Source organism: Tripterygium wilfordii, chromosome 22 (genome assembly GCF_013401445.1).
Source record: "Tripterygium wilfordii isolate XIE 37 chromosome 22, ASM1340144v1, whole genome shotgun sequence".
Lineage (NCBI taxonomy): Eukaryota > Viridiplantae > Streptophyta > Magnoliopsida > Celastrales > Celastraceae > Tripterygium > Tripterygium wilfordii.
In genome coordinates, this window is record NC_052253.1 from 3,097,813 (window position 1) to 3,125,114 (window position 27,302).

The following is a 27,302-nucleotide window of genomic DNA, read 5'->3' on the forward strand; positions in this document are numbered from 1 at the left end:
AAAAATGCTACCGAGGAATTAAATAGATATTAATTCTACATCATATATTATATTGAGTTGCTCAACCGTGTTTTGTTGTTGTTAAAATTATAGTTAATTTATAGTGATATTATTGAGTGGTCTAATTGCTTTTTCTTCATTTTAGGGCCATGACATGCCTGCCTAGCTAGATAATATATAGTATACAACAATCTTCAATTGATAATTCAAAGGTCGACCCAACCTAACTTAGGTATTTATATTTTAAAATTTTCTTTAATTTTATGTCATTTTCCGATCAAAGCTAGCTAGAATGAGACGTGTAAATACTATACCTATTTTCCCGCCCTTTTTATATTTTGTAATGCAAGTGCACATATATATATGTAAATTGTCAATGTCATGGACTCATTGATTAGCTAGAATAGTGTAAAAGGTTTTTGGAATGAACGGAGTCGAGATCAAGAACATGTAAGATCTACGTAAACTTTATTTCACATAATATGTAAAAAACTATTTCCATGAATTGAATCTGTGACCGTTAAGTTGTACCCATGCAACTCTACTACTCGATCGGATACATGCTCATGGTTGATGAGGTGTATATATGCTTAACTAAATAAGGTGGTGGTGCCCAATGGTTTGTGGTTGAGTCACGAGAAAAGTCTTGTGTGCGCAAATGGAGCTAGCTCGCTCTGGATAAACCAGAAAATTTGTACTTGATAATTTGATTAAATCAGGCATTCTAGTCTCAACCTTAGGATCTCTAAGTAAGTAAAGCTAAATTCTTTGTGTAGGGATACAAAGAGAAGGTATAGTACTGCTTGAATGTGACATATATATATACATATATAATTGTGTATTGGTACCAAAACCTTGAGTAGCACCCAAAAGCAAACAATTTTACAGCGGAGAGAACCTGCAAAGTGGGTTCTGGCAATCAGAGAATGGGAACTTCGTTTTCCTCTTTAGCATGTTTCAATAAAGAGGAAGGGCTCACCAGAGAGATCACTAATTAAAACACAGAGAGAAAGAGAGAGAGAGAGAGCTCCTCTCTGCCAGAGCCCATGACTTGACACCACCTCCTATAGTCCTATGTATGTATATATATATATATATATATATATATATGCCTGATTATGTATCCCTCCTTCGCTACTTCTTGTGATTTTTGTTAATAAATAGAAAACAAAAATGACAATCAATTGGGCTAACCCCATGGCTTCAGCTTTTCTTTTGCGAGTACTGGACTTGGTTGTCCATGAAGATTCTCCCTTTTATTTTCCTCTGCAACATGCTTGGTTATCAAAGTATGGGACTTAGAATGCGAGCTGGACATTATTTGTGTCAGTTCCTTCCATATGGGATGCCCCGGTTTCTCCACATACACGAGTCCATCGAACACAGTAGTATGTGGGACCTAGCTCTCTGATACCAATTGTTTATATTAGACTGGTTCAATCCAAGTTCCATGTCCTGAACTGGACCCCATAGACAGATAGACTCATAAATTTTTATTTTTTTTATTTTTTTTATTCCAAGTTAAGTTATGATTTTCTCAACCAGTACAACACAGTATATCATTTGGATTTTGGCAAAAGAAATTTCTGCGAAACTTCACGCTCACTAGTTATCTAGCTAGGATATGATCAAGACTTTGTCTTCTCGTTCAAGCCCCACAGGACTGATCGAGCGCTTGTACGTTGCCCTGCATCATCATTCTACAATTGCTTGCCGCTGGCCATGGCATGCTGCCACTGTTGAAACTAATGGTATACAAGGGAGGGTTCGGGTAGGTGTGGCGAAACTCTAGGTTATTGTCCGACCCTGATTAATCAAGTTTTGACATAAGTTATATATCCAAAATTCGGATCCAAACACCAAAATTTTGTCAAGTTTAAAACCGGGTCAGGATGTAAACACATAAATATTATCCGATTTACTTGTCCAAACCCTAACCCGGACTAGGTTATTGTTCGATTTACCTGTTCAAATTTGGTCAATTAAATACATCTGAAATCTAATCCAAATTAGGATCTAGACATGTAAATATTTCGTAAATATGTATTGTTGCCGTCTGACCCGGAACCGGTTTTTTGACACCCTAAGTTCAAGGGTGGTTGGGAGTGCAATAACACTGTTGGAAATTGGGTTTGAGCTTGGGTCCATGACGGGCCCGACCCAAGTAACCCTCTCTTCACGAATTATAGAATAGGTCATTAGGTTGGATTAGAGAACACATGACACAGATCGAAAAACGACGATCCTGACGATGGTGAAACCCGAGTTTATCCACCCGTTTCGTTTGTTTAATCAGAACCAACAACTTGCATTGTTCATATCATCTTTTCATTACAAATTGTGCACCCGAAATGTCAAAAATTGCCCAAAAGAAAGTGTCAAAGTTCTTCATAGATATATTCGGACGGACGGAGATGGCCAATTTAAGAGTCAGTGGTCTCCCACAAAAATACCAGATTAAACTGGGTCTGCCAGTAAAAACAACATGGAAAACAAGTGAAGTGAGAACAATAGCAAAATAGAACGATCAGTGAAGATAATCCAGATAATATTGTAGGTTCTGGGCTTGATCTTTTAGCATCACCAGTCCAAGGCAAGCCTACACGAAGTGGGTATCGAGCAAGTCCGCTAGTCTGGTTTCCTGATTATGGTTTTCTACCATGTTAAAAACCATAATCTCCCATGAACCATAGAAATTCTGGTTTTTTAGCCCCAAAATGATGCTATAATATTCTCCTGGTACTCAATATGAGGATCCAGTCAAGTATGTTAGGTGATGGAGATCAGCAAATGGTGGGTTACATGAATTGCAAAGACAATCTTAAAGCTCTGAAAAACATGAGACCAATATCCCTGACATGTATATTTTTCTGTCCTGATTTCATAGATGAAAGGATCCCTTCATCTAAATTCTAAAACCTCCCCCTAGTCATAGAACTCAGAAAAACACTTTTGAAAAGTTAAATATTCTCCATTTTCTACCACCTGCAATTCTGTTCAAGACAGTTTTCCATAGAAAGATTGCTGCGGATCTCCAATCTACTTACCAATGTCACTTCCACCTCCCGTGTAATCAAGAATACTTACTCAGGTCACTGTCTCCAGAATTGTGCACTTTTTATATACACTATGATCAAACCCCAAAGATAAATTCAATATACAAACTTAGAGAGTCATAACAATCTGAAAAAGCAGAGAACTTGAGCATTCACTTCCAATTACTCTAGTCAGTTCATTTCACTTCCAGATCCAAAAAACATACAATTTGAAGTGTTTCTTGCTTTTCTAATCATCAAGGCTCCGTGTGTTCAAAAAAAGGCGGAAACTTTTTTTTACCAACCTAAAATCAAGCAAAATAGATGAAACATTTATTGATTTAAACTCCGTCTAAAACCTTTAGGACAAGTGGACAACTTTCCATCAAAATTGCAAGCTTCTGTTTTCCATAAAAGGTTACTGCAGTCTCCAATCTATTAACCAATGCCACTTCCACCTCCCATGTAAACCAATCATGCCTACTCTTTCCATACAAAGGCATTGAAACTAATGAAATTTATTAAGTCACTGAATCATACGTTTCAATGTATTAACCTAATTCAATGCATGAACTTAGAGTCACTTATAAAGTACAGGAATTGAGCATTCACTTAAATTGACTCACTTCAGTTGAAGATTGAAAAAGCATGCAGCTGTAGCAATCTGAAGTTGGTCTTGCTTTCATAATAAAAAATCACAAGGTCAATGGATTACATTACACTATTACAGATTTACAGGGGCTGTGCAATCTCACCCTTCAGTTTTACTACAAGTCTACAATTACAGATAATACGGTCACAGGCCCAGCACAAACTCGTAATTCCTGAATATACAATTACTGATATCTCTCTCATGCTTAGTTATATAGCAGTTCTGCTTTAGGAATCTTATCATTCATGATTTTAATTGGCAATTACCTCTACTCATCTACCATTATGAGACTCAAATCCCTAAAACATTAAACTATAACAAAAATTATTCTCTAACAGCACTCATAACTCCACAAATTAAAATAAAAAAATCAAAAATATGAGCAGATTGCCATTGTATAATCTTGACAAATTGAAATATGATTTGTTTTTTTACATACCTCAAGTAACATGATCTGGAAAAAACCATCACCTCTAAAACCCTTTAGGCCCAGATTCCTTCAAAGCTGCAGGCTCCTCAGCCATAGATAGACAATACTTGGCAATCTCCCTAAATTTAGGCACACTTCTAAGATCAACCTTGGTACCATCCTTCAAGGTAATGACAATGTCACCCCACTCACCCACAAAACGAGGCACAACCTGGACGTCCTTAATAACTTTGTAAGAGAAGTCACTCCTGTCCTGACCCGTCAGTCCCGATATCACCGTCACACGCAGGTTCGTGAACCTGTATCTGAGATAAAATGCCCTTGAAACAGCTGCCAGAGTCAATGGAAGCCACAGAATAGTAAAACCCAGGAGCAGGTTCGCTAAAAGGTCACCGTAGTGGGCCCCACCGTCGAAGAATACGATTTCTTGGGTGGGTTTTGGGGAGGAGGGCTTGGTGACGGGATTGTTCGTGGGGGAAGACACCTGAAGCTTAGTGATTTGTCGTCTGTGTTTTACAGGGAGTCCGAGTTTGGAGCAGAAATTGTGAGATTGGAGAGTTAAAGAGGGGGTCGCGGCGGCGGGGTTGGTGGTGGTGGTAGTGGTGTAGGGTGAGAGAATGGGAGTGGAGGCCATCTGTGGTTTATCCGTTAGAGAGTGTTGGGTGGTGGTTACTTGAAATTGAAGGTGGAAGATCGTTTCCATTGGCTGCTTTGAGAGGGAGGTGGGCCATGAAACATTGCAATTTGCAATCAACAGCTTTTCTACTTAAAACCGGTTTGGATCGGCCGGTTGAATCGAAAATCGGAGGGTCACCGGTCTGATTTAATTAAATACGATTGATTTACTGAACCGGTAAATACTGGTTTAGCCCGCGGTATACCCGGTTGTTCGGTTTAATGTACTTATTTAGGATTCAATTCTTCCTCACGGCTCACGCGGCCTACCTCTCCGCCGCAGCTTGCCCGACACCGACGATCTCCCTCTCTGCGGCCTCCCTGGCTCCCTCTCAAGCCTCAAGAGTCTTTCCTAGTGTAGTGTCTACTCTCTCCCCCGATCTCTAGTCTCTCATTCTCAGCCCGATCTCTCAGTTGCCGATGGCCTCACCGGTAAAATGATTGCTTAAAACCAATTATCTAACTCTTTAGCCAGTGTGGTAGACCTCTATTTTTTGAGTTCTATTGTTATTCAAATACTGACGGCAGTAAAGAAATTGAGGAAGAGACGCTCCTGCAATTGCACAAAGTGAGGCACAATTGAGCACCGGTTTCTCCCGATGCTTGGGATCGAGTTTGGCATCCTTAACAAACAAAGTGAGTAGTCCCGAAGGTTTGCACCGCCACACTCACATTCTGTGGTCATACGAAGTTGTCTTGCCAACAACAAAATTCAGATCCGAAACAATGAGAAGGTACCTATATAAACTCCATGGAAGCAAACAGAGGTTAATTGCTTGTTGACTAATGGGTTGTTCGATTGAACTGTGGATTTGCAGGCCTGGGCACCACCGGCCGCACGGAAAGCAAGGAATGAAGGGAATGCTGGTGAAGCTGTCTATTGCCGTCGTCGTTCTTTTAATTTGCACGTTTTCCCTCTTGTTCTCGGCCACCACTAGCGGCAGTAATGGCTATCCCTCCGAGGTTAGGTTAATCAACTTGTCTTTTCTGGGTTCCAAAGCAGTTATCATCCCAATTTGTGTTACAGATTTCCAAGTATGAGCTTGATGTTTCCACTTCAACAATAATATATTTATAATTGAGAACATCAACTCTCTCTACTTGGCTTGCCATAATAATACCCTCTCTTGTGAAGATTGGCTTCATTTACTTGCCCCTATGTTGTTTTTGGCATGCTTCATATTGTCTTGACAAAGCTGGGTGGTGTTTTATTGTGTTACCTTTTTGAATTATTCATCTCTCACCCACCTATGACCGTAGTAATTATCCTTACATTTATAAGTACTTCTACTATTTAATTTAAATTATAGGGTTTACCGACAAACTTAAATTCTATTGTCAATGAAACACTTAACTTTAAGTCTAAAAGTAATCCTTTTGCGGATGAATTCCAAAGTTATCATTAGTTATTCAGTGACTTCAAGACGTGCTCATGTTGTAACTGGATTTGGTATGTAGAGAGGGATACGTGCACGCTCACTTGTTTTCCTTTTTACTTCTCCTTTGGTGTCAATTTTTTCTTAGAACCCGAGAATTCTCAAATTATTTTTGAGAGCAATGCATGGATACACACTTTTTCAATAATAAAGCAGTCTCCACTATTGATGCTTGATCTAATTTTGTAAATGGAGTTGAAAAAGGCATTGATCATTCCTATCAAATGTATCAATTGTTCTTGGAATATGACAATTTTTTTCTTCCCATGTCCAAACAGATCAAGGTGGAAGAACTCTGGGCAAATGCTAATTCTGATGGCTGGAGGCCGTTGTCTGCTCCAAGATCTGATTGGCCCCGTATGTAGTTTCCATGTTTTATAAGAAGACTCTCTTATGATATAGAATGGTTTAGATCCTAAAAATATAAAGTCTTGGGTATTTCTTAAAAATATTATGTTATTTTTATTTGCAACAGCTCCTCCAAGAGAAAGCAATGGCTATCTGCGAGTTCGTTGTAATGGTGGTCTGAATCAGCAGCGCAGTGCAGTTTGTATCTCTTTCGAATAAATTAGTTTCTTATATTGTCTCTCATTGGACTTAACTTTCACCAAATTGCAGTGTTTGCCAGAAAAAATGTTAAGTTCTGTACCAGTTCCATTGATTTTTTCACAAGAGAAGGGCTTCTTTTTTTCTTTTTTTTTTGTTTCTTTAAATTTCTCTCACAGCAAAAGAACATGTGGCCAAGTGATAGATTTGCAATGGTGCAACCTAGAGGTTACATGTTCAATTGCTGAAAACAGCCCTCCACATGTTATGTGGGTGGTAAGGTCTGCATACATTCTGTTTGTCCCCGACTCTACCCACTACAATTGCCTTGTGCGCGAGAGTTGTGTACTTTAAATTTCTATAATTAAACTAGATTCTGTGAATTGCTTAAATGAGCAAATGAAGCTAATGAATGATATTGAGATGCTGCATCCTTTTGATGTTCTAGATTTGTAATGCTACATGTAAATTTTATATGGAATTAGTTAATGTGCACACTTCTGATGTTCTAGATTTGTAATGCGGTTCTTGCTGCACGAATCATGAATGCTACACTTGTGCTCCCTGAGCTGGATGCCAACTCCTTCTGGCATGACACCAGGTATTCCTTTAGTTTGGTTATTCTTAAAACTATTTTATTTTTTATTTTTAAGAAACTTTTTAAGGCAGCAAAGAGCGCTGAACAGAAATTATGAGGCTAAGCTAATGTTCTCAACAAAGTTGCTACAGCCTACAGAGCAAACAAAACCGAAATTTGATACAAGCTAGCCAATTATCAATAAAAACATCAAAAGAGGTTTCCCGGACTAATAAATCCTGCAATTTATCTCCTGTCAAATCACCAAATGACGGGTGAAGGAATAAACAAGATTATCTTCAATTTTTTTCTTATCTATCGTGTAGAGTAACATCTCCGGGATGGCAATTCTGAATCAACCTTGGAAATGCTCACCCACTTTAAGCCTATGAGGTTAATTGCGGTGAACCAAACCCTCCTTGACTATGGAGTGTTGATTCTCTTTGCAAAGACAGCCTCTGTTAGTTGGGTTGAAATCTCTTTTCTGCTTATTATCCAATGCCTGAATTTTTCCCCACAGAGCTTCTCTGCAAAAGAAAACAACTCTAGGAGCTATTGACTTCCAGATTAGTTCCAGTGAAATTGAGAATTGCCAAGATGGAAATTGGCCTTTAGGAGCTTCCGGTAGTAAGAATTTACAGTAAACACCTTGTCATTGGAGAGCTTCCACTGAATCCCATCCTCAAGAACAGGATTAATATTAGAATTAAAGATGGTAATTCAGAATTGCAAGAATGTCCTATTAAAAGCGATGTTCCAAGAGATACCAACAGAGGACGACATTGCTGAATTTATTGAATCAACCTCGTGGTGTTGAGCATTCTTAAAACTTGGTTTGCTACTCATCTACCCTCCAAGCAAAGGAAATGCTGTTTGCATTCCCTGAATGAGATTATTGAACCATTTATCCCAAGCAGACCATGTAGATTACAATTTCTGAATGTAAAACAAATTATTAATATTTATTAACATTAATAAAAATGGCAACCTAGCCGGTGCACAAGGCTCTCACAGAATGGGAATGAAGATAATGCGAATACATTCAGCATTTTCTTAAGGGTAGGCTCAGCTCTGAGGCCTTATTCATCCGAAATATGCCAAACTTACATTATGGTTTGAAATACACCAGCTTTTTTACTTACGATAATTTAGATGATTTGTGAATGCAAAATTATATGCCCACTTGTAGACACTACATAATTCTCTGAGGCATTTTTTTCCCTTTTAACTGTTTTTATTTTTTAACAGATAACTTGCATCATTGCTTGTGTCCTTGATATGCAGTGACTTGAAACTGAAATTGAAGTCTTACTTGTACCCATTTTTTTTGGTACTTCATATGAAAGTGGTTCCTGATGTATTGTTATTAGTTTTTCACTTCCTTTAGAGAGGATCAAAAGTTATTCTAGTATGTGCCATGGTTTAAATTCAATAATGCTTCCTCTGCCTGTGCAGTGGTTTCCATGGTGTCTATGATGTTGAGCATTTTATCCATTCATTGAGATACGATGTGCGGATTGTAGAAAGCATACCGGAAATTCGCAAAAATGGAAAAACCAAGAAGATAAAAGCTCATCAGGTATTACTACTGAATGTTTATTTAATATTCTTTTTCCTTGCAATTTTTCTTGTGCACCTTCTTGGTGCTAAGTAAATTTCAATATTTACATCTTACACCACAAAGTCCGTTAATTAACAATCTTGAATTTTTTATCAGTACAAGTTTGACACTACTTTTTTTCTCTTGTGGTATAGCTGCGTCCTCCAAGAGACGCTCCTATTAGTTGGTATACAACAGTTGCTCTACAAAAAATGAAGGAACATGGTGCAATTTATTTGACACCCTTTTCACATCGTTTGGCAGAAGAGATAGACAATCCCGAATACCAGAGACTGAGGTGCAGAGTTAACTATCATGCTTTAACATTCAAGCCACATATTATGAAGTTAAGCGAGTCAATAGTTGATAAACTTCGTTCGCAAGGTCACTTTATGGCGATACATCTTCGTTTTGAGATGGATATGTTGGCATTTGCTGGGTATGTTCCTCCCAATTAACTTAGACTATTCTGCGTACTTATTTTGCCAAGTCATTTTTAATATATATTTCCTTTAGTACCTTTAATCTGTTTACAGTGTGTAGATTTTCTTTATATTGTCGGAAGAATATACTATTTTGAATATTGATGGAAAACAATGTTTTTATCGGAAAACCTTTAACACTGGCATGACTTATTTGCAGGTGCTTAGACATTTTTACACCTGAAGAGCAAAAAATATTGAGCAAGTATCGGAAGGAAAATTTTGCGGACAAGGATCTTGTTTATAGTGAAAGAAGGGCCATTGGAAAATGCCCATTAACTCCAGAAGAGGTAATTTTTCTTGTAAGTAATGTTCATGATTGCTTTTCAAATTATTTTTTTTGATGTTTAGTTTTTTCTGATTCCTTCATTTTTACCATTAGTTGAGTTTATGAAAGTTACTTGGCCGTGTTGACTGTTAGTTCATTGCCATCAGTAGCAGGCAACAGATAAATAAATACATGATATTACAATGCCTCTTTTTCGCTGCAGGTTGGTCTAATCTTAAGAGCAATGGGGTTTGACAATTCGACTAGGATATATATAGCAGCTGGTGATTTATTTGGTGGGGAGAGATTCATGAAACCATTTAGAGCCCTGTTTCCTCGACTTGACAACCATAGTTCGGTGGACCCTACGGAGGAGCTAGCCACAAACACTAGAGGTTTGTTGGGGTCTGCTGTTGATTATATGGTTTGTCTCCTTGCTGACGTTTTCATGCCAACATATGATGGACCAAGCAACTTTGCTAACAACCTCTTGGGCCACCGCCTCTACTATGGCTTCCGAACTACAATTAGGCCTGATAGGAAAGCTCTTGCCCCTATTTTTATTGATCGAGAGAATGGACACGTAGCTGGTTTTGAAGAAGCTGTCAGGCGTGTCATGCTAAAAACAGACTTTGGCAGTCCCCACAAGCGCGTCTCTCCTGAATCATTTTATACAAATTCTTGGCCTGAATGTTTTTGCCAGATGGAAACAAATAATCCTGCGCACAGATGCCCTCCACAGAATGTCCTCGAGCTTTTAAATAGCAAGTTGGAAAGTAAAGTGAACTCTGACTTGGAATCCTTAAATCAAACACATTCAACATCTGTGGCAGGAAGATAAGAAGTTGCCTTATACTTAAGTCAGTGTTTATCCTATCTTTCCTCGTAATTAATCTCATGCACCAAATTCAAGGAACCGGTTTTCCGACCATGTTTAGCCTTTCAGGTAACCTTTATATTTGAAGTGTCCTGTCTGGTGTAGCATTATTGAGACACATAATTCCTATTTCTTTAGCTGTGCCTCCTGCTCTTCCTAATTTTTGGTTTGCTTCTGGGTTCACTGATAGTCATAGTTTGGAATTGATCTTCATCAATGTTAGAAATCTGCTTTTAGCTTTCATAATTTGGCGCGTCAGTGCAAAAGTTTTACCAGAATTGCTGGAAAATGTTTTAAGCTAAAGTTTGTTGGCCTCTATTATATTTGTAGAAGATGAACAGTGTGGAGATGCATAATAACAGAAGAAGAAAATGCTTGTAATCAAATTTTTGTTACTCATTCTGCAGACATGGCAATGGAGTCAAAAAAATTAGGTAAATACCATAGGAAGTTATGTTCAGATAATTTCAGGGGAGGACTGTATGTTAGTAGCTGTAATCTATGTGCTTTTAGAGGGCAGCCGAAGCAAAGGTTGGGATCAAGTGTGAAATGTTTGGCGTTCTTATAGATTTTAAATTACTTTCTTTTATACCAGTATATAAATCATTTGGTCATGGATCTCTTTGATCAACAGCATGCTTGAGGAAGTAAACAAGGTCTTTCACTCCTTCTCTGGACCTTGGACAAACAATAGGTTCCAACATTCTCTTACTTGGGCGACTTTAGTTGATTCTGGTACTTGTAAGAAAATAAGTTTAGAGGTTGATGGTTGGCATTCTTAGTTTCTTTTGTTTGATGAATGTGGGAAAATGACTTGATCCTCAAAGTGTGGGAGAGGGCCAAGTTTGAACTCTGTTCGTTGTGCAATTGCTAGGGATGTTCCTAAGACAATTTAGGAACGTGTAGATACAAACTCCAAAATCTCGAGTCTCTTCTAAGCTTATGTAGCTAAATTCGCAGCCATTAGCTAACGAATTGCTTTTAAATATAACAAAACAACTTCAACAATTAAATCCTGAGATTTTAGCATTTCGGACAAAACTCTTTCACACAATGCTTATTTTCGACAACAAATTCTTAGATTTCAATTCAAATGAAATTAGGTTCTCTGGAAGCTGAACAAATGGTGAGCTATAAAACCTCTGCGTATCTTTTGGTGATTTAATGAAAGTGTCCAAAGATAGGTCCTACGCTGTCACATGTCATCCAGTCATTTTTGGTACAAACATTTGCCAAAGAAATGGTCTTCCTTGAACATTAAATCACACATAATTGTCATATATTACAAAAAAAGAAATTTTCTTTCTCCTCACCCGACCCCACATGCACCAAACAACATCTAATGATCAACTTTTCTTTCCTTTTTTATGGCCATAGAATGATCAATCGATTTCCATCACGACGATCATGACCCGTCGGTTCACTCCACTCGGCCGCATTTATGATGATCACGATCATCGTGAACGGATCCCAATCCCAATCCCAATCCCAATCCCAATCCCTTAACAATTCAGATCCAATCGAAGTATCCAACACGGGATGTGGGACCCACAATTCAACAAACGCGGAACTTTCCCTCTGTGTATTTTTATTTTTTACTAAGACAAACTTACCTCTGTTTATTATTATTATTATTATTATTTGTGAAAAACAGGAAAAACAAAAAAGATATCTAGAAAGAGAGTGCCTGTTCTTCTACGATCTATATTAGTTTTGCTCCTCCCTACATACTTGTTTGATTATTTTTTTTGGGTTTTGAGAAGATTTACTGACAAATCATTGCTGGTCACCGAAAAAGATTGCATCTTTACAGGAAATCTCTCTGTCTCTCTCTCTCTCTGATTGGACTGGGAGTGGGGGAAATCTTCAAGCACCAGTCGCTTCTCTTCATGCGATCTGTAAGCTTTATCTGATTCCCTATACATGTCATTGTTTCATTATGTTTTCTTTTTGGGTTTCTTATTGTGGGATCAGTTTGGACTCCAAGTTTTTGTTTTTTTTTTTCTTCTGATTAGATATTTAGATCATGTCTTCTTTTGGGGTTTTTTTTTTGGGTTTGGGGATTTCAGTTGCAATATAGATCGTTTGCTTTTTTTAGCTTGCATTAGATTTGATACTCCAACATTGTTGACTAAAACTGAACAGACAGTTTTGTTTGTTCAGTTTGGATCTTCAAATCAGTGGATCGCAAATGGCTTATAATGTTCTTATCTGATGTTGGGTTGTCTGTGGTTGTAGGCCAAGCATCTAGGTAGATCTTAAGCTTTAATTTCTAGTTTCTTAAATATATTCTTACGGATCAATCAAGTTGCTTGCTTTAGTTAAACTGAATCTTGAAGGGTGAGTTTAATTTGCTTTATGATTTTATGGGTAATTTCCCAGATGCTTAATTATCCTGGTTTTGATTCAGGTTCATTATGGCATTGAAGCCAAATTCAGCTGATGGTAGGACTAGGAGTTCAGTACAAATTTTTATTGTAGTTGGGTTGTGTTGTTTCTTCTACATATTGGGTGCTTGGCAGAGAAGTGGATTCGGCAAGGGAGATAGTCTAGCTCTGGAAATAACCAAAAACACTGCAGATTGCAATATAGTGTCAAGTCTAAACTTTGAGACTCATCATGGCGGTGAAGCTGTGACCGTCGATGAATCTGAATCAAAACCCAGAGTGATTGAACCATGTCATCCCCGTTACATCGATTACACTCCTTGCCAAGATCAGAAGCGGGCAATGACTTTCCCTAGAGATAACATGATATATCGAGAGAGGCATTGTCCTCCTGAAGAGGAGAAGCTACATTGTCTGATACCTGCTCCGAAAGGTTATGTAACTCCATTTTCTTGGCCTAAGAGTCGTGATTATGTTCCCTATGCAAATGCCCCATATAAGAGCCTGACAGTTGAGAAGGCTATTCAGAATTGGATTCAATATGAAGGTAATGTATTTAGGTTCCCAGGTGGAGGAACACAATTTCCTCAAGGGGCTGATAAGTATATAGATCAGCTTGCTTCAGTCATTCCAATTAAGAATGGGACAGTAAGAACTGCACTTGACACTGGCTGTGGGGTAAGATATTATTTAAGTTCTTTTACCATAATCTTGTTTTTGAGTGTCTCTCAGAAGCAGCAAACTTGACTTGCTTTTTTCATCTGACAAATATAGGTTGCAAGTTGGGGTGCATACCTTTGGAGTAGAAATGTTATTGCAATGTCATTTGCACCAAGAGACTCACATGAAGCACAGGTGCAGTTTGCTCTTGAACGGGGTGTTCCGGCTGTAATTGGTGTTCTTGGTTCTATTAGGACACCATATCCATCTAATGCATTTGACATGGCCCATTGTTCTCGTTGCTTAATTCCATGGGGAGCAAATGGTGAGAATTTCACATCTGTAATCAATGTTATATATTAAGGAAAATAAGATAATTGGAAAGGGTTATGCTTGCAATTATTGTCTTTCTTCAAGCATCCTTCGTGCTTTTTTTCCCTTCTCTCTTTTTCCTGAGATCTGATAGCAGCAGTTGAGGTGATTGCTTCATGAATTGTACACACTGCAGATGGGCTTTACATGTTTGAAGTTGACCGAGTTCTTAGACCTGGTGGTTACTGGGTTCTTTCTGGTCCACCTATCAATTGGAAGAATAATTACAAAGCATGGCAGCGTCCCAAAGATGAACTTCAGGAGGAACAGAGAAAGATTGAAGAAACTGCAAAACTTCTATGTTGGGAAAAGAAGTCTGAGAAGGGTGAGATTGCTATTTGGCAAAAGAGTGCAAATGGTGATTCATGCAGTACACATCGAGAGGATTTGCAAGCTACTTTTTGTAACTCTGCAGATGCAGATAACGTCTGGTATGGTGCTGTACTTTAAATTTCATTTTATTTTAGAAAGGGCTTGATTCATCTGCATGTTGTGCATTTCTGTTTCTTTAGCAATTTTGTTGAAAGTGTTGTTTCCACTTGATATTTGAAAGTATTTTCTGATATAGGATGATATGAATTGGCAATACTAGATTAAATGCCAAGAAATAACAGGTTCAGAAATTAGCTGTAAGATTTGAGAAACGGTAGTAAAGGAAGTTTTTGTCATTTTGACAGTGCTCATACTGGGACGTGGAATATTGTTGAGCATAATTTTTGGAAAGGACTTAATTTGTCTGTCTTAAGGGAAAATTCTTAAGAAAATCAAATCGTCTGCTTGTCCTGTTTGCCCCATCATTGTCTTCTGGTGAGCTGCAGATTCTTGTTTCTGTTGAGCTGTAGTAAAGCCCAAGCTATATATTTAAGGTTTTTGAGTTGTTTTCATTATTGAAGAGATATTTTAGGACTACTGGTTAGCTTGCGTATAGTTTGCATTCTGAAACTATTATGTGGATGCTGAGCCATTTTAACAATTCTTGATATTGAATTCAACAAAAATATAATTACGGCCGTATGAATGCCCTGCCAATACTACCGTTTCTTCCTGCTCTCTTATAGATTTTTTGTTTTGTTTGTTAGGTACAAGAAAATGGAGGCATGCATAACTCCTTATCCTGATGAAGTTGCTGGTGGGAAGCTCAAGGCATTTCCTGAAAGGCTTTATGCAGTCCCTCCAAGAATTTCCAGTGGTTCTATACCTGGAATTTCTGTTGAGACTTTCATGGAGGACAGCAAAATATGGAAGAAGCATGTGAATGCTTACAGGAAGATCAATAAGCTTATTGATTCAGGGAGGTACCGCAACATTATGGACATGAATGCTGGTTTGGGAGGATTTGCTGCCGCAATTCAATCTCCCAAATTGTGGGTCATGAATGTTATGCCAACCATAGCCGAGAAAAATACTTTGGGTGTCATATATGAGCGTGGATTAATCGGCATTTATCATGACTGGTACAACTTTATCTGCCTTTGATATGCTTTATTTATGTGGTGCTTTGAAGCATTCTTAACAAAATGAACAACAATACTCATTAATAAATGAAAAATATATATATATGAATAGTATGCTCCTCTTGTTGAAGTCTTATTAGAAGTATCCCAAACTACGTATTGATTCCCATCGTTGACGTGGTTTTAGAAATATTCTTATATACCTGTTTTCCAGTAACGAATCTGAGGAACTCATCTTGCATTGGGTCATCTGATGCATTCATCCAATTATATAAGTTTATTCTATTCCTTTTTCCCGCATGTCCTATAATTTATGCTGATGGATGTCATTCTGATGTAGGTGTGAAGCATTCTCCACTTACCCGCGGACGTATGACCTTATTCATGCCAATGGCGTTTTTAGTTTGTACAAGGACAAGTAAGTAATACTTTGCTGAATGCCTGTTTGAACCCTTTATCCTTGCTATCAAGGCTGTTGTATGTTTATATCACAGTTTCCTATGAGCAAAATCTATGCTCAACAAGTAAACATCCGGTAAAAGCATGAAGATGATGTTTCCAGTCAAATTACAAACTTCCTAGCAATAATCGAGGACACATCATTGCAGCTGCACTATTTCACCTACGAGCGGCTATTCTAAAAATGGAAATAGTTTTGTACAGTCCAGCACAAGACTTGCTGTCTGTTATTTATACGAGCTATCATAATTTGACTCCATTTGGGTAATAAACTGTATGCAGATGTGATTTCGAGGACATTCTTCTGGAGATGGACCGAATTTTGCGGCCAGAAGGTGCAGTCATATTCCGTGATGAAGTGGATGTTCTGATTAAGGTGAAGAAGATAGTTGGAGGAATGCGGTGGGATACTAAAATGGTTGATCATGAAGACGGTCCTTTGGTCGCTGAGAAGATACTGGTTGCCGTCAAGCAGTATTGGGTTGCTGGTGGCAACTCCACATCCACACAGTGACATGAATGATAGAATGGAAAACTCGAAGTCCCGGTGCGCTGGTAAGCTGGCAATTCATTGTAGAACTCTTAACTTTTCGCAGCTTGAGCATTTCCTCGACACGATTGCTTGGCATACGAAGGAGGGTTCCACTACTTAATACATGAATGAATTAAGCTCGACTGTTACATACCTTGTATGCTTTGGAGAGGCCTGTATTTGTCTTCTGGCATCAAATGAAAATATTATTGATTTAATCAGGAAGTTGCCTAGTAGCTGTGTTCTTGAACTTGGAAGTTTTTGTTAGATCAGTGTTTACATGATTATAGAACAGTTATCATTTTAATTAAGAGTATGGCCAGAAGATCTGTGTGCATACTATGTATTTCGCATCAAATGAGCATTATTGAATGGAAGCTTACATGTAAATGATCTGTGTTCCTATCATTGACGGCTTGGGAACACTTTGACGCTCAAATCAATAATATTTTTCAAGAGGGGTCGTTTCAAAGTTGGTGAGTCGAATAGGCGTTGAGATTCCAGCGAGCTCCCCGCCATAGCTGTGAGAGATCTCGTGGTCGTTTGGATCATGTGTGTTGCAATTCATGCCGTCATTCCCCTCCGACTCAATTATCTCCTCCTTGAGAGATCTTCCCTCTGATCTATGGAACCTGATTTCAGTAACATTTTAAGTTTCTTGCTTGTTTCAGATGAGAGAATTTTCCAAGAAAAATGTTTGTTTTGTTATGTTCGTTGATGAGCAAACAGTGTCTTCAGATGGACATATTCCTGATTGTTGGACAAAGTCCTACATCGGTTAAATGATGCAAGGATAATTTGCATATAAATTGGGTTCTCTCCTCCCTTCAATAAGGCCTTTTGAGGGGAGAACATGGGAGGCCCAAATTATTTCATGGTATCGGAATAGGTCGGTGTGCACTCGTCCTCGATAAGAAATCCACTAGTTGGGCCTTGGATAGAGATACCCAACTCACGAGTGCGGAGGGGTGTTGGACAAAGTCCCACATCGGTTAATGATGCAAGAATAACTTGCATATAAGTTGGGTTCTCTCCTCCCTTCAATAAGACCTTTTGGGGAGAGAATATGGGAGGCCCAAATTATTTCACTGATGATGGATTCGTGTGTTAGCTCCTCCATTCCCCTGTTCTTTCTTTTTATATCACGGACCCTAGAAAACTGAGCTTCTGATTTTCTTCTGTTCATCTTGCCAGATGTGCCTGAAAGGTTCCTTCATTGTCCGAGCTAACACACGCACGAAGATGTTCTAATGGAAGGTGGGAACCGTAAAAGAAAACTAGTAAGCAAACCTAATCCTAGTGGGTACCAAAAAAAATCCATAACTGTTGGTAAACTTCGGTTAAGGCCCTTGAACCACATTGCTCATAACAATTCATCACTCCATGAGAACAGACGTAAGCTTCACAAGCTTGAAATGTACGTAGTTTATTGCTAGGAAAGTAACAATACGTAGCTCAAACACTAAGATCATAGTCTGCTCAGTACCAGCGTCAAGAAGATGGATTACAACAATGGAAGCAGACTTTAACACATAAGCGCTCAGTACCAGCGTCAAGATGGATTACAACAATGGAAGCAGACTTGAACACATAAGCAGTATAACCATTACATCAAGGATTCCAGACAACTGCCATTTATCGACACCGTCAATCCATGTGATAAGGCACTGAGTCACAGTAGTTCATGAAACGTGAGAGCTAGATATAGCATGGAATGGAATATGGAAAGGTAAAACTAAAACGACCAACAGCAGGGAGAAAAATTGAAACCTTCAAATTTTCTGTTATCTGTGTGCACGTCAACTGGGTTCAACAAGTGTTTAACTGATGGTTTGATAAGAAAAATATTGAACAAATAAGTTTACATGAAAGAACCAAATAAGACAGGTCAAACTCTGATTGCCCCTAACAAATATTCTGCACCAAAAAGGATCCCACACATGCCTAGAGCAAGAAAACTTTGACATCTATTAGATACCACAGCTGGACAAATTGATTTCTTGGCTTACAACTAATATTCCAGGAAAAAGCAAATAATAACACCAAAGAATTCATTCAAATCCATCCAGACTACCTACCAGAGGCATTAAACTCATATGCGAACCTCCTATGAAGATGTCAAATGCTAAAATAATTGAAGACAGAATAATCTATCATATAATTGACTTCATATACAATAAAAATCTGCCATGAGAACAAAAGAAAAACTGGTACCAACACAGAAACATTATGAAAAGATCTCCTTCCAAAGCAAATTTGGTTTTGATATGATGCTTACAAAAACACTTTGCCTTAACATGGTCAGAACAGAAGTAACGAAACCTCTTAGGCCCAGTTTTGAAATAAATATGACATTCAAAGGCACTTTTAGCTAAAAGTGTGATCACAAAACCCAGAAAAGCAATTGGCAGCCAGTTCTTAAAAGTGCTTGCAAATGCAGGTAAAGTTTTGGTGCAGAGAGAGTTCCATAAGAATCGAGGACAAAATTAGCCATTGTTGGAAATGATCTCATTAAAAACTTTAGTAACATAGAAGTTATCATGTTCAGTAGTGCAAGTACATACCCAGTCTCTTTAGCATATGTTACCTCCTGGGTTCTCATTTTTGATGCACTTTGAAACATAACTCAATGGGACAAATCAAACCCCAAGCATAAATCCACCCACATTTTGCAATTATTAACACTAAAAGCAGCAATCATGTATTTGCATGACATGCCCAAGTAAAGAACCAGTTCCTTGCATTATAAGTCAACAACTAATATGCTCTATAACTTCATTGCGTAATTAAGGAAGTATGATCAACATCAATTCCAGAAACATGCAACAAAAAGGTGACAAAAAAGGTAACCCCACTGGACTAAATAGTCCATGGGCCAGATGTTCTCAGCTTCCAAATCATCAGTGATGACATAAATTAGCAAAGATTAGATGGAAATCGAATGACAATCAGATTGGCAGCCATCTCTAATCTTTCGACCATAACAAACCAATAGCATTTGCAAGAAGAACGAATGAGCCACAAAAACATTAAATATGTCAGAGCCAACAGATTAACTTACAGACTGTAGATTTTGTGAAGCAAAAATTTGAAAGAAAGCACAAAACAATCTCATGTGCTCATAACTTATAGCTTTATATCCCATCAACTGCAAAGGTAATGTAATCATCAGTACATAAGCCATCATCCAAGCCAACAATGTCCGGGTACTTATTTCTCTTGAAAAAAATGCCACGAAATTTAAGAATTCTAAGAGCCATATAACGAATTGCGTGCTCTTAAAAAAGCTTCAGCAAGGGGCAATGACAAGCTACCAATGTGTTCTTGCTTCAAATTATTTAATCTATTCCTGTACTACATGATGGGAACTTTTGAAATTTCTCATGTCACTAAAAATGGGGAGGACAAATTTAAGGAAGAGAAGGGAAAAAAAATTATCACTCAAGACCTTTAGAAAAACATTCTATTGAATCTCGAGTTAAATGTAAAACTCATCCCCCTCCCTCCCCCACTGAAATGGAAAGAAATGAGAAAAGAAAGAAGGGAGAGATTACTCATTAGCATGATTCCTGTGTCAAAGATGAAAGCAATGTTGTACGTACCATCGGGGGCAAGCGCCACCATGGTGCACATGATGAAACAAAGATCCTGCTTTTCAGCATCCCATCACAGTGCAATTATAAACAAAGCTACCAGATCGCTTCCTGGCAAGTAAGTTCCACTGTGGAGGGCCTTCACTTGGACACCAGGCATTAAGCTCTATATAACCTTCACCCATTGACCTAGGACCACCAATAACAATAAGCCGATCTCCACAAGCCCTGAAGGCAAGACCCCAACCATTCATTGAGGCTGCTCGTTCAGGCAATCTTCCCACAGTGAACCACAATTTCCTCTCTTTATCATACTTTTTGACCTCCATGTCAGCATAATCAGCCGCATAGAGGTCATTGTTTACCACTGCAACCAAGGGAGGAGCCCCACCTGCCGGAGACACCTCAGTATCCCCCGCAGCATCACTCCGACCAGGGGACATATTAGGAATCTCAGTCCATGTTTTCGTCTCTAAATCATACTCCTCTCCACATGTAAGGACCTTTGACTCTCTACCCCCAATTCCCCCTATCACATAAAACTTCCCATCCATAAACACTCCTGAGCACATCTTCCTTGGTTTCTTCATGTTCGGTAGTGTCACCCAGGTTTGAGTTTCAGAATTATACATCTCTGCTGAGCTAAGAATAGTTCCCTGATAATCACACCCACCCGCCAATATTGCAATCTCACCATGACTAGCAGAGCCAAACAAGCGTCTGGGAGTATTCATTCTCATCCCAGAAGACCAAGAATTTGTCAAAAGACTATATCTATATATGACATGGGAAACGACCTCCATTCCAAATACAAGCAGATCAGTGCCCACAGCCAATGATTCTTTATCCGAACACATAAAACAATCATTGGAAGTCATTCTCGGCAAATGCATCCACCTGCGACTAATAGGATCAAAGGCCTCCCACTCAAGCAGCTGACAAGAGAAGTAAACCCAGTGTTCAATTATACCATTCCTCTTCCTCAACTTATATATGTCACCACTGCTTACTAAGGAGCGAAAACTCTTGTTGAGGGACGCAATAGAGCCGTAATCAGAACGCGAACAACGAATTAGACAGTTAATAGACATGTCCCGGCCGATGGCGTGGATAAGGGAATCCGAGTCAGTGGAGTCCGTGGCTCTGTCACCGGGTTGCTCACGTACTCTTTCGCGGGAACCCCGTTGCCTTTGAAAATTGAGCTGCCGACTATGGCTACCATCCTCATCTTCATCAAGATCCAATGGGCGCTTCCCACTTCCACTATAAGGCATGAAAGCCCACTGGGATTCTGGCTGGTAAGAGCTTGTGAACAACCTTGAAACCAGACAGGACCGACCCTCCAACATGTCTCTGTGGCTTAAGCCAACTTCACAACGCACCAAATTCGCTCCGAGTAACAAAAATGCTTTATTTGCAGGAATCCAAACCAGGAAGACCTCCCGAAACGCCGTCAGTGATGGCTGGTGAACCTATCCAGAAGAATTAAGACTACGTTTCATTCAAAGTAACTTGGAGTTTCAAATTTAAAGCATAGAAGAATAATAAATAAAAAAACGCTCTGTGGTTTGCAATTACTTCCTTGAAATCAATGAAATCAGAAACGGAAATGAAGACTGTATCGATAAGGTCTCAAGTTTTTTCTTTGTGAATCAAGAAAACGCTCATCGATCTTAATACCAAGAATTAAAGAGGAATCATAAATTCAACAACCTCTCGAGCTCCAACTGGACACGAATTAGATTTGGAAGAAAAGAAAAATAATAAACCTTCAGATCTCTTGGGATAAAAAAATCAAAACCCACATCGCAAAACTCATCAGAAACCATGAAACCGCAGAAGAAGCTCATGAAGTTAGATCTGCTTGAAGTTCCTTTCTATAATGAAAAAAAATCAAGTCCAGACAATTTTCTCGAGAAAATAGAAACGGAAGAATGAAGTAATAAGAGTGGAGCATAAAAAAATAATGCACAGGGAGAGGGACTTACGGATTGGATAAGAGAAGGACTTGATTGGTATTTTTAGAAAACAAAAAAATTAACAACCGATCTCTCTTTCCTCTCTCTCTATTGGCTTTGCTGTTTCTGTTCTTCGCGTTATTAGTGTCCTTTCGATGTTCTCTGCAAATCAGAAGCAGTCTTTTGGTTTTAGCTCTCACAGCAAAATCTTTTGTATAGAGGTCCCCCCTCTCTCTCTCTGTTCTCTGAAATAAATAACGATATTACGTGTAAAATAGATATCATTAATTTGTTAATTTTTTTCTCATTTATAAAATTAAAACGGCATAAATAGAGACAGCCAAGGAGTTGGAGGTGGTGGTGGGGCCGGCAGTAACTCAGTAAGGAAAGAGAGAATAGATTAGCTGGTTTTATGATCGACGGCGGATGAACTAGCCGACGTGTACACGTGTTGACGGGGAGGACACGAACTGTTCTTTTCGTGACGACTTCGTTCCCCCTACGTCTTCTCTTCGGCATGGGAAAGAGTAGAGATTTGGCACTTCTTTCTCTTCCTCGCTAGATGTAAATCTATCTTTTTTTTAATTTTATTTTGTGATGTATAAGGTTTGCTGTTAGATTTCTTCGTTGGTTTCGAACTAGATCTCCTTCATTTTTCGTGGTTTCTTGATCATTTATTTTCTGATGTGGTCTGACGACATAAATTTATAGTGTAATTAAACATTTCATCATTTAATTTATTGCTTATAAATTAATTTATTTTCCAAAATTAATATTTTTAAAAAAATGAAGTATAGCAATCGTGGCTAACCTGAATATGTACAAAAACCACAGTGCTAAGCTGAATTGTCAAGGACAAAAACATGTGTAATTAATACCGACGCGTAGGAGACTAGGAAAGAGTAGGATACTGGGAGACCTATCAAAGAAAAGGAAGACAACAAATAATGCCATGCCATCGGTGGAACACGTATTTAGACACAACGTGTCAACTAATTACACTGTGCTGTGCTTAGATTCTTCGTAATCATAACACTTTAAAAAAACCCATCCATCATCACACCACAAACCCCAAACAAAACAAAAATCACATAAACTTGGGGTTTTGACCAAGTGGGAATTGGATAACAATGGAATGTCTAATCATCTGTTTGTGCGAGCGCCGCGTTTTAAAGAACCGGTCAAACCGTTAATTAAATTAATTTACGTCTTATCTCTTAATTCTGTTATGGACGGTGAATTTGCCATAAGATTTTCAGATAAGGAAAGTGACCACGCATTTTTAACAAGGCAACAAAAAGACAAATCCAGCCTACTCCTCCATCCACCTTTGCTTTCCTACTCCTCTCACGCCGCCCATATTTTGTAATTACTGTGTTTCCACCCCCGAGTCAATCTTTTTTTATAAAGTAGTTCAAACATGATGGCTTTCATTCTACACAATGGATTATGTGATGTAAACAAAATTGATTATATGATACTCCGTCTTATGGTAGCTCTAACTAAGATTGTGAAAGAAAATATCTCAAGACTTCAACGTATGCTCTCCCAATCTTATTATGTTTTCATGACAATTCATCACATTGTAAAGTTTACTGCTTTTAAGAAAGAGTCGTATGACTCGTATTTCTCTGCTATGCAAGTTGTTGCAGACGATATTGTATTGGGTATTTTCTTTATTCTTGACATAAGAGTTTTATTTTATTGTAATGTTTTTGGAGGAGCATCCTTCTATCTCTATTGAATAACTTGTGTTGGTTTGTTTTAATCCTAGTTTTTCTTATTCTCAAAAAAAGAGTACTATTTTAAGAGAAAAGGAAAAAATAAAAAACAAAAAACAAAGTGTGCTTTAATCCCAAGATACAACGATTGTTTTATCCTCAAGAAGGATCTGGCGAGTATCTAAGCATTATGCACATGTCCTATGACCAGTATACTATTTCGGTGCACCAAAATTTTTCATAAATTTTTAGAAGACATAAAAATATACTAGTATTTATCATAATGAATTCAATAATATATTTTTATTCGAAAGAGAAATATCAAGTGTTTTAAGTTTATATTCAAAAATACAGAATTGACATGTCCGATCACAATGAATTTTCCTTTTGTTTCAAACAAAAAGTAGACAGTCGAATTCATTATACGAAATAATACAAGTTTATGATTTTTTTCAAAAATTTATTAAAAAAAAAATTTGGTGGTTGCACAGGTCCTTCCCTCACATGAGATGAAGTTGATTGACAGGGTCCGTGACACACCAAATCATGACATATTTAAATGGTCCGACTTTACAACGTTTATAAATTCTATCTTAATTGGCTCGTGCGGCGCACGTGACTAAAAGAACTTCGATGTTGTGGGCAAGTTGATCGGCCTTTACGCGTGTCAAACCGAGATTTGCAGATAAGGCAGGGACCACTAAGGATGCAAAGACACCAGCCTGGGATTGCGAGGCACGTGTCGGCACACGTGAGGAGGGAGCTGTTGAATTTGAAAAAGCCCCAATGCTTCTTCTTTTTTTTCCAGGTAATTTATTAAGGATTGATTAATCATTAAACAAAGTATTTTTATACGGCCGCCTCTGTTTATGCTTTAGTTATTTTTTTGAAGGCAAGTGAAGGGATGGGGAGGCTCGAACACGAGACTTTATGAGATATCATACACATGAATGTCATCTAAATTATTTGTGATTCTCTATGCTTTAGTTAATTAATTGCATAGAAAAGCCGGAAATGTGAGCAATAGTACACATGGGAGAATGTCCGTCTGTGCCGGGTTTTGTCTCCATTTTTATATTTAAGGATGATTAATATTCATGTACTTTGTTAATTAAAATAATCATATTGTTCTAATCAATTCTCTTCCATTGATTTGTATTGCATCTGAATCTCTTAGCATAGCATAGATTTATTCCAATAATTTTTGTTCGTAACGAGATTAGTTAGCATTTGCTTTATCGATTTAGGATTTCTAACACATCAAGGATATTGTCTGCTATGAACCACAAACCCGTATGAATTTGTTCCTCTTGAGTCATCGTTAATGATTTTTAGGCCCAAAAATACGTTTGTGTGAAAAGAGTAAGAAATTTATTTATGTACCACTTGGGAGAATCATGTCAATCCCGATTCGGGTATTAGTCTTGATCGATACAATAAACGTATATTATTTTAGGCATATTTTCTTAAAAAATTACACGATGATATTTATAAATTAGTATCTTTTTTTGTTGTTTTTTTTTTGTTTACGTGTTGATTTCATATTTTAGCATGCCGACCTCACAATAATACCTTTTTCCCCTTTCACGCTATGTCTAAAACTTGTGGCACTCGCTCTTTATTTGAATGACATAATTGAAGGAATATGCGTCCATCATAGAGCTCCTTTTACATGACCTTGGGAGATATATAGAGTAATAATTAATGGACATATATAATATATGTTACAGTATATTATATATATATATATATATATCAAAGCTTATCTTATGTAGATACTCGTAAATTATATTATTTTATACACCTCAATCTCATCATTGATTTGAAACATATAAGATCTAGCGCAATGGACTGAATTTGTCATTTCATTTCACTAATAACACGTGTATAGGAGAATTCGTATGTATATATATATTTATATGTGTGCGTACTGTGTAGTGTGCATCCCCACAAAATGATAAAACAAACTTCAAAACCAAGCAACTCAACAATCTCCAACCCACAAAAGAGATTCTGGCGTGCACTAACCACTCATCCTTAGTATAATAAACCTCATATATCAGGAAACGAGGCACCTCTCGTCCAATAGTGTCCCAACACGTGTTAACCACTTAATACAAAGGATAAGTGGTCATGTGAAGGAGTATTGGAGGGTGAGAAAGGTGTCTTATTCACTAATTACAACAACTCACATAGAAACCCACCAAAGGGGCAAAGGCCAATATGGGAGACCAATTTTTTTATGTGTAGGACTCACACAGCTCACTCACTTTTTTTAGGTCATCAAGCACATGCAGTATGAAATACATTTTTATGGTGGAGTAATCCTCATTCATTTGTTGGTTGAAACTTGAGGTTCCATTGTTTGGAAGGTTGTTTTAGATCGTAGATAGACCTTTAAGCTTCCAAACTTTGCGCTCTTGGTCTTTTATTTCTAAACCTATAGGTTTAGAAATATAGATTTCTTCATCCAATTCGAGAAATACCATCTTAACATCTATTTGGTACAAATCCAAGCTCCTGTGTAACACAATAACTAGAATGAGGTGAATGGAAACAAATCTCATAACAATTGAAAGTCCCCGGACCACGAAAGGCCGCCTTGTCTTCGGTTACAGGCAAGCTCCAAATAATCACTTGACCAACATAGGTTGACCAAGTGAATTTGCGGAAAATTCTCCTACAAAGGTCAGAAGAAGAAGAGACGTGTATATATATATATACATGCATTAGAGCATTATTAGGCAAACGTCACCTTCAACACAAGCATCTTTTTTTCTCATCTCTCACAATAAATTTTTGATACGCAAGCACACAATATTCACTCCTCCTCAGCTGAGGTCAAGTAGTAGTCGTAGTAATAGTAGGATGATGATAATGTTGTCTTTATGTCATCTTCACAAAAACAATAATAAAAGACGGGGAATAAGAAATCCGTGAATTTCGCCAACCCAAAGCAACAAACCATCGACCGACTTTGAAGGAAAAAATAAATAAAATAAATTTGAAACTAATCATTATTCATTTGACAATATGAATTCCTTATCCCACTACTACTAATTAAAAAGAATATAAGTCATTGTTTGTAAGGCATAATAATGTTTCTTTTTCTCTTTTCCCCCTTCTAAACCCTTCCATTTTTTCGGGGTGCTGTACCCGAATCCCCACTTGGTTTTGTTTACCTTGACATAAAATCTTAGATTCGTTACTGTGACTCCCCTCATGTTAACTATTGGCTTCGCCCTTGAATATAATTCATTGATTTGTAAAGCATAATAATGTTTTTTTTTATTATTATTTATTGTAAACCCTCCCATTTAATTTTCTTTGTTTGCTTTCACTTGTATAAAGCCAACGATTAGATGCTTTTTTTTGCCCACTATTTATTGACATGACTTGTCACATTAATATGACTCTTACACGATTTATCATGTGATTCATGACCCGTCAAAAGTAGTCCTAATTAGCACACAACCACATCTCAAGTTAGGCAGAATAGTTTCCATTAGCCGCTAAGTTGAATATTGTAGACTTACTTTGCTTAGGGAGAAATAAATTGAAATTAAATTCTACATTCATGAATTGATC

The 27,302-nt window shown here is 37.8% G+C and overlaps 4 protein-coding genes across 6 annotated transcripts; 2 read left to right on the plus strand and 2 right to left on the minus strand.

Annotated features, from left to right (window-relative positions):
• Nucleotides 1-2,243: 2,243 nt before the first annotated feature.
• Nucleotides 2,244-4,835, minus strand: LOC119990373. The gene is made up of 2 exons (XM_038836249.1): nt 4,127-4,835; nt 2,244-2,468 (listed from the first exon to the last, which is right to left on the minus strand). Exon 1 carries the CDS (start codon nt 4,818-4,820, stop codon nt 4,161-4,163), a length of 660 nt encoding a protein of 219 aa, XP_038692177.1. The 5' UTR covers nt 4,821-4,835; the 3' UTR covers nt 2,244-2,468; nt 4,127-4,160.
• A 194-nt stretch (nt 4,836-5,029) lies between these two features.
• On the plus strand, nt 5,030-10,964 carry LOC119990371 (O-fucosyltransferase 1). 2 transcript variants are annotated; one of them, XM_038836245.1, is made up of 10 exons: nt 5,030-5,224; nt 5,321-5,526; nt 5,611-5,755; nt 6,507-6,585; nt 6,704-6,774; nt 7,287-7,375; nt 8,807-8,930; nt 9,107-9,390; nt 9,594-9,723; nt 9,925-10,542. In XM_038836245.1, the coding sequence occupies exons 2-10, from the start codon at nt 5,519-5,521 to the stop codon at nt 10,540-10,542; spliced, it is 1,548 nt and encodes a 515-aa protein (XP_038692173.1). In that variant the 5' UTR covers nt 5,030-5,224; nt 5,321-5,518. The 2 variants fall into 2 exon arrangements, with proteins under 2 accessions (XP_038692173.1, XP_038692172.1); XM_038836244.1 differs by having other exon boundaries at nt 5,031-5,526; nt 9,925-10,964.
• Nucleotides 10,965-12,222: 1,258 nt separating this feature from the next.
• Nucleotides 12,223-16,795, plus strand: LOC119990370 (probable methyltransferase PMT2). Its single transcript, XM_038836243.1, has 7 exons — nt 12,223-12,476; nt 12,989-13,643; nt 13,740-13,950; nt 14,134-14,428; nt 15,077-15,451; nt 15,792-15,869; nt 16,193-16,795. The coding sequence occupies exons 2-7, from the start codon at nt 12,996-12,998 to the stop codon at nt 16,422-16,424; spliced, it is 1,839 nt and encodes a 612-aa protein (XP_038692171.1). The 5' UTR covers nt 12,223-12,476; nt 12,989-12,995; the 3' UTR covers nt 16,425-16,795.
• A 2,761-nt stretch (nt 16,796-19,556) lies between these two features.
• Nucleotides 19,557-22,258, minus strand: LOC119990372 (F-box/kelch-repeat protein SKIP11-like). Of its 2 annotated transcripts, XM_038836247.1 has the most exons (3): nt 22,024-22,258; nt 21,805-21,912; nt 19,557-21,507 (listed from the first exon to the last, which is right to left on the minus strand). In XM_038836247.1, the coding sequence occupies exons 2-3, from the start codon at nt 21,883-21,885 to the stop codon at nt 20,098-20,100; spliced, it is 1,491 nt and encodes a 496-aa protein (XP_038692175.1). In that variant the 5' UTR covers nt 21,886-21,912; nt 22,024-22,258; the 3' UTR covers nt 19,557-20,097. The 2 variants fall into 2 exon arrangements, with proteins under 2 accessions (XP_038692175.1, XP_038692176.1); XM_038836248.1 differs by lacking the exon at nt 21,805-21,912.
• Between the last annotated feature and the right edge of the window lie 5,044 nt (nt 22,259-27,302).